A 7,590-nucleotide genomic window follows, 5' to 3' on the forward strand; every position below is an offset into this window, starting at 1 on the left:
CATTCACATGGAATTCAAGAGCAAGCGAATCTAATCTCTGATGATAGACATCAGAGCATTGATTACCCAGGGGGATGGGTATTGACTGGAAGGGGGCTTAACACCAGAAGGTAATGACCTGTGTCTTGACTGGGGTGGTGTTGCTAGTTTTTCCATCTGGCAGAAGGTATGTAATTTACATTTAATATTATGCATTTCACTTCATGTAATTAAAAAATGCATCCCACCATCCAGAGTCAACAACCATTACTATTTTTGTATCCATCCAGACAGAATTCTTTCTAAAATTCTTATGAAATATACATGTTATCGGATATTCACAGAGCTCCCTAAATCGACCTTTCAAAAGAAGATCAAATATTTGTGGATATAAGAAAGGTACTAATTCTGGGCCTTAACATATGAACAGTAAAGTGCAGCCTTGCACCATGGCTTGATTCCTTACATGTCCCTAGGGAGGCCCAGAGTTGTCTATCGTTCTGGAATCATCCTCCACCTGAGGCTGAACCCAGCCAGGTTGGACTCCCGGAGATTCCCATCTGCTGGGTTGCACCAGGGACCTGTATTTCCTCCCAGCCACCAGGACAGTGGGCTTCGCCTGCTGTTTCCAGGGGTCGGGACTGGGGGAGCAAGGGGCTGCTCGCCACAATATACCACCCGGGTGCCCCGTTCTCTGCTTCTGCAACCGCTGGTTCAGGGCATGCTCACCGGTGCCCATGTGCTCAGCCCTTAGTGGTTCCTCGGGGACGAAGGGACGGTGTTCTCAGGGCCGTCCTTGTAGGGAGACCCCCAGCAAATCCCCCCTGGGCCATCATGGCCACTGCTCCGACAACCATTTCTCTTGTTGCCCTCCTACAGCTCTTTCCTCAAGATTGAATCCTCTTCCTGCTCAGGCCTCTGAGATGAGTCCTAGGGACGAGACGCAGGCTGGGTAAACATATGGCCCACTTTACGTCCGTTGTTCAAGTATAACAGCACCCTTTCACTCCCTAAGGGCTCCCTTTTGGGTGATAAATCATGGTCACCGTAAAAATAGGAGAATGTACAACTTCTCCGTAGTTTGCAACTTCTCTCCATGGTGTTTCTGTCTCAGCAGCCCCAGCACACCCTTTCTGGAGGACTCCGCCACTTCCTGGCATGAAGGAGAGTTCTCGGATTATGGCTGACTCCTGACGAGGGAAGTCTGACCCTGGGACTGATTCTTCCTCTGACACCCGTCAGAGGTCTAACCATCCTTTCGATACCTTGGGGTGGGATATCGCCTGTTCAAAGAAAAAATGAATGAATTAGTAAATGGATGAACAAGTAGGTGTATAACCAATATGATATGTTCAACTAGCCTCGAACACTAATACTAATTTATGTTTCTAATTGAACACTTGGAAGTCTACCTGCCTTATTCATAGGAAATATACTATCTCCCCCATAGAGTGCTCCCTACATCATCCTTCAGCTGATCGTTCAAGAACCCTTGGGTCTTAGCTCCTGAAAAGTCAGTCCTTTACAGGTTCCTCTGTAGCCTCGTCTGGTCACTCACTTGGCCATACTGTCCCATCCTTGGGGGCCACAGCCACATTCCGTGATGTCTGACAATGTTTCCCCCATACCACAGCTCCTGTGCAACATTTCCTATCCTGCAAATGAAAGTTAATTTCCAAGAAGCCTGGGTGGCTCAGTCGGTTCAGCATCAGACTCTTGATCTCAGCTCAGGTCTTTGTGGTTTTTTTAGAAGATTTTGTTTATTTATTTGGGAGAGAGAATCTCAAGCAAGCACATTCCCTGCTGAGCGGGGAGCCTGATGTGGGGCTTGATCTCACAACCCCGAGATCACAACCTGAGCTGAATCAAGAGTTCGACTGGGCCACCAAGCCTCCCTCAGCTCAGGCTTGGTCTCAGGGTTGTGAGTTCAAGCCCCATGCTGGGCTCCATGCTGCGAGTGGAGCCTACTTTAAAAAAAAAAAAAAAAGTTAACTTCTGACGTCTGCTCCTGGGAAGCTGCTGCAGCCCCGTCCCCTTGGGCAGGAAGGCTGCTGAAAGCCTGGGAGCAGAGAAGCCTCGAATTTGTGCAAGGGCGGGAAGCAGCTCTGCAAGGCTGAGGCTGAGTCCCCCAGGAGCGCAGCCTGGGGCTTCAGAGGGGCTACCGTCTGTGACACAGGCATCTCAGCTGAATGGATTCTTCAAAAAATCTGCCTTCTCTAAGCGAACCTTGTTGTGGATGGAAATCAGTAACTCCACTCCCCTTTCTGGGGATTGTCGATACCAGAAGAAGTACAAATGACCAGAAATGGGGTCACACCTCAGAGCCATGCTCCGTCCCATCACTCTGATATAGTGGCTAGGGCTTTGGCTGACTCCTGGTTCCATGTATCCTATGGAAGGAGACAGAGGCCAGAAAGAGAATAAGGCAGAAGTTCAGAACTGGCCTTAGATAAAGGGGCTGGGATAGGAATGTCCCCACACTCTCAGGGCTCATCTGCTCCCAGGAGACCAAGGCTCACCCAGCAGAAGAGCCTGCTGTCCGTGGCAGGCCTTCTCCCTGTGGGGCATCTGGTCATTAGTAGTCCAGGGAGGTGACCCTGTGATGTCACAGTCTTGGGTGGCACCCACAGATTCAGGAGCACCCCCACAGGAGGGAGCAGAAAGTCTTAGTACCGCCATAGACAACTGATGCCTCAAGGTTCAGCCCCTTGGGTGCCCTGGAGCAGGCAGGCCCACAGGCCCCGAGCGAAATACTGCGGCTGCAGAAGGATCCTTGGAGAAGAAGGGCTTCAATCCAGCAAGGCCGGGGATGAAGCCCCGAGCAGACTGGCAGGACCCGTGCTCCTCCCACACAGCCCATGAGAGCTACAGTCTGGAGGCACTGACTCTGTGACCCCCAGTTCTGAGCCTGATGATTTGATGCAGGGAATAAAGAGACCAAAGGAAGAAATAAGCCTACAAATGTCAGCGTGGAGAGCAGACCGCATGAGGAGTGGAGATCTGAAGTCTGACGGGACATTTTAGTGCAAGGGAAGGGGGGTGGACAAGAATGTAAGCACCCAACCCAGTGTCCCCTGGCCCTGAACGGGTGGAAGTGGAGGCCCGCTTGCTGCCTGTGTGGCTTAGGGCAGCCGTCTGTGCAGATCTGGAGCTTGGATCAGTGCTGGGGCTCCAGGGCTAGCCTTGAATGGGAAAGAGAGAAATCGGAGAAAGACAGCTGGATTATGGAAGAGAGGAACTGGTGAGGACACACACAACTGTCTCAAGCCCATTTCCCAGGCTTGGTCTCCTACTGCCCGGGAGCCGGCTTGGGCCTCGGGGCCTGGCCTGGAGGTCCCTTCTCTGATTCCCCAAAGCTCAGAGCTCAGCTGGTGTGGCGACAGCCCCGACGGCAGGGGCTCCCTGGTTCCTGAGGAGAGAGGCTCCGAAACCATGGGTCTGCAGTCTGGAGCGACACACCCCCTCGGGGGGCCCCTCTGCTTACTGTCTGGTTCTGCAGGGTGCGACTTGTGGGGACACGGTGTTTGTTTATGGGAGCCCTGGGAAACCTTAAACCAAAAGACCCACACTTCACAGCAGCCTAGGTTGATTTCACGATAGAACAGGCATGGAAACAGTGCTGAATCCAGATGTGTTCATCATTCCACCACTTGACAGGGAAGAGTCACACTCGGGTAAGAGAAACCCCACACTCTGAAGATGGGCCTAGATTGGAGGGTTGCCCCATGAATTGCATTGGCAGATGGTATTATGGTCTGAAACTTTACTGATGTCCCCACAGTCCGCGGAGCGCCCCCTACAGGAGAGAGGGGGAGTCTTTGTGTCAGTGCAGGCATGGGACTCCCCAGGACACAGGGCTCTATTCTGTCTTGGGGGCTGAGGGCCTGTGCAGGATGGAGGGCCTTTGCAAGGGGCAATGCCAGAAAGTTTGGGCTTCAGCACGGACAGCCCTGAGGATACAGTCCTGCTCTGAAACGGCAGGGGGCCAGCCCCTCTGACTGCCTGTTGTGAGCAATAATCCAGGGGCAGGGGACCCTGTGGCTGATAACTGAGGACGTGAAGACCTGAAGAGTAAGGATTAAAGGGACAGAAAGGAAAACAATCAGGCCTGAAATCATCAAAGGCTGAGAGGAAGAGAATCCAGCGCGGAGCCGAGTCCCTGCAGGTGCAGCCGACACTGACCTGGAGAACAGTGATCCACACCTGATGCGGGAATATCGTCCTCAGTGGTCGGAGCTGAAGGAGCCACGTGGAGACGGAGGGAGGTGTTCTGGAAAAGGGCTGAGCCTGTTTGGAGCAGGGACTGGGGCTGAGATGCAGGGTCTCACCTGGCTGGAAGGAAAAGTCAGAGGAAGGCACCTGTTGCGGGGGTGTGGCAGCCCTGCTGTGGCCAGAGAGGAACGCGGACGGTGAAAGTTTCCCCTGGGCCACCTGCAGACCGGACGCTGCTGGGAAGCATGACGCTGGACCTTCTCTGGCCCGCGTTCAGCGCAGGCACAGTGTGGACCTAGGCAGAGCCAGGCCCCAGGCCGTGGGGTTTCCCGCTGGGCGCTCAGCTCTGGGCATCCAGGGAGCGGACTGGCAGCAGGAGGCTCTGCGGTCTCTGTCTGGGGTCCTCCAGGAAATGCTGAGCTGAGCCTTGGTGCCCCCTGGCTTCCCCCAGGAGGTTTGTGCACAGGGAGACGTGGCGCGTGCGGGGCTGTGTCCCTGCTGCTGGCACAGAGATACGTGGCAGAGTCCTCACGCTGCACGGCGCCCATGTGGAGGTCCAGCTGGGAGGTGTCTGGGCGCCACAAGGAGAAGCGACTGGAGTCCGTCTCATTTCTAGCGATATTTTTATAGTTGTAGGCAAACATGAGCTTCGGCGCGTTCTGAGCGCTCTGTTTATACCAGTACATAGCATTATGTCCCAGATGTTGTTTGCACTTCAGGGTCACGTTCCTCCCCATCCCCGTTACCAGGTGTTTTGGAATCTGGGTAACTCCAGTGTCCATGGAGCCTGTTGAAAGAAAGGGACAAAATCAGACACAGCCCAGGAAGAAGAGTGTTGCTGCAGCCCCAGAGACGTGGCTTGGGGTCCAGGGGCAGCCCCCCCGGAACTCGAGACTCACCTGCTCCCAGGAGACAGAGAGCCACACAGCAGAGCAGCCAGCAGCCCATGGTGGGGTCAGGGCCCAGGTGGGCAGCAGGGAAGTAGGGTGTCCTGGGGGAGGGGGCTGGGCTCCGGCCTCCTGGGCCCTGGTTGGTGGTTTGCCTGTGATGTCACTGTCCCTGCAGGTTTCCCCAATCACAGCCCATGTTTCTTCCTCCCCTTTCTCACCTTATATAGACTCTGATAGAAGGTGGATTCCCATTGCCTGAGCTGAGCTAATCCTGACAGTTGCTCTCCTGCTCTCAGCTGCTGTCCTCATTGTGTAGACTCTCTCTCTAACCCCCACCCTTCCAAGACCCCGCTCAGTGACAGAGCACTTCTGCTTCCAGGGATCTCCTTCCCAGCGCAGTCGTGCAGACATCACTCAACAGGTGTTTCCCTTGGTGTCTAAGGTCCATGAAGCGCTTTTGCCAGGCTCTGTGGATGAGGGAAATTGCAGGTTCCTGCTTTCCTTTGGGGTCAGTGCCCACCGTTACAAAGGCAGGACTGTGATGCCAGCCTGGATCCGGGCACTGGCAAGGGTGGCCGAGGGGACAAGGGTCAGCCATCCTCAGCCCCAGTACTGAAGGTACAGTGCTCAGCTGGGCTCAGAGCAAACGGGATACTCAAGGACCACACAAGGCATCCCGGGCAGTACAAGGGGAAATCAATTTGAGAATGATATTAGTTTAGTATCTTTGAGGTATCTGCACCTGCTGCTCCCAACTGACATAAGGTTGGAGCCCCAATGCTCTGCTTCCCTCCTGACCCCTTCTTGCTATCTACACCCATCCCCAATCCAGCCCCGGTGTTCAATAGAGCCACAGCGCCCTCTATTGGCCAGAGCTGCACATTTCCCGGATGCCTGGCTTCTAACCAGCCCAGGGGCCCAATGCAGAGTTTGTCTATCCCTCATTCACGGGGGCGGGGGGGGGGGGGGGCCGCTCCGCATGGTGATGGGTACAAGATCCAGGCTCCTGTGAAGAGCAAGGAAGCATCTGAAACAACACAGAGAGTTGGCAACATTGCCCTTCATCCACACACATGGGACATTCAAACTCTACTCATTCTTCTAATATAATAAAGTTTATCAGGTTTTTAGTGTGTCCCACAAAACAAAAAATGTAAGGGTATACAGGTTAGAAATAAGAAAAGGAGTTGGATAATCTCCTCCTGAACAGGTGAGGCACATGATGGAACTCTGAGTCACTGCAGTTGGACGGATCCCATTCTTAGAGTTAAACCTAAGAACCTAAACTTAACCCTAGTGGAAAGCCTACGCTGGTACTATTGTATTTATTCCACTGTGCACCCACTGCAGCGAGAAGACAGGGATTAGCGCTTCTCCATTGAAAGAGCAAAAACACGAATAAATGAAATTTTATTGCGTTGTTTGGCTCCCAATGAGTAAAATTCCACGGATTACAAACAACCATATAATTTCAACTGAAATCTTGAACAACATGCAGAAGTGAAAGGCTCGGTCGTCCTGCGAACAGTTGCTAACATGGGCCTTTCCCAAGGCAGGTGGTGGGTGAAAAGTGAGTTGAATCATCTGAATTAGGGTCGTGCCTGAGAAGGAAAATGATGTAAGCACAATCTGAATCGCAAGAAGAAACCGTAAAGAGTGAGAATGGTAAATATGTAGGGAAGTTCTGATAAACATTGTCTCTATCAATAGTAATAGCAAATGATGCTTGAGGACCCAAGACAGCTTGGATGTGGGGCACAGAGTACTGAAGAGGAACCCTACGAAAGAGTGTAAGGGAATCCTCTTTCTTCTTGGCTATTTCCTGACCTGCATGACAGCGTGGGAGTCCAGAAAGCTGAGCAGAGCACTGGGGCTAGTAGGCTGGACCGCTGAGCACAGTTCAGAAGACCCTGGCATTGAGACCCAGTTAGGATGAGAGACGTTGGTGAATGTGCTGTGATTCCCCATGAAGACCTCAAAAAGGCCATGCACTAGTAATAAGGACCACATGCCAGGGCTCCCTAACAGGGAGGGCAAAACTGAAATGGATTCTAGCAAATTGAAGAACAAAACTGTTTTTCAGAAGAGCATCAGGAATCCAGAGCTTCTACTCTCTATCGTGCACAATGCCCCACAGAAACCCTTCATAACCTTCCCCGAAGAACATCATAGAAGTCTCCTAATTGTACATCCATCCCCAAACTCTCTCTTTCTGATTCATGCTGCTACCGGTGTTCTTGTACCAAATACAGATTTGCTCCTGTTATCTCGCTTCAGGCAGGACCAATGACTAGCTGCTGCCTAGAGATTTCTATCCCAGGGTCCTTTCAATGTGTCTAATACCCTCCATCATCTGGGTACTGCCTGCACTGCAGGAATCTTCAGGATGCCCCTCTCTCAGCACTGGGAGTGGATCTGGTCCTCCTTCTGGAAGGGAGGGAGTCAGCAGTGCTCAAGCCTGCCCTGACTGGTGCTCGTCCCCAACCCTTTCTTTCTAGTTCACCTGTTG

General features: G+C 52.7%; 1 protein-coding gene across 1 annotated transcript; it reads right to left on the reverse strand.

Moving 5' to 3' along the window:
• Positions 1 to 3,101: 3,101 nt before the first annotated feature.
• On the reverse strand, positions 3,102 to 5,902 carry LOC123789654 (uncharacterized). Its single transcript, XM_087860620.1, is given in 5 exon segments — positions 3,102 to 3,161; positions 4,419 to 4,978; positions 5,091 to 5,157; positions 5,160 to 5,250; positions 5,880 to 5,902. Coding segments are annotated over 5 exon segments (801 nt in total).
• Positions 5,903 to 7,590: the final 1,688 nt, after the last annotated feature.

This window comes from Ursus americanus, chromosome 3 (assembly GCF_024610735.1).
Source record: "Ursus americanus isolate L20-20 chromosome 3, mUrsAme1.1.p, whole genome shotgun sequence".
Classification (NCBI taxonomy): domain Eukaryota; kingdom Metazoa; phylum Chordata; class Mammalia; order Carnivora; family Ursidae; genus Ursus; species Ursus americanus.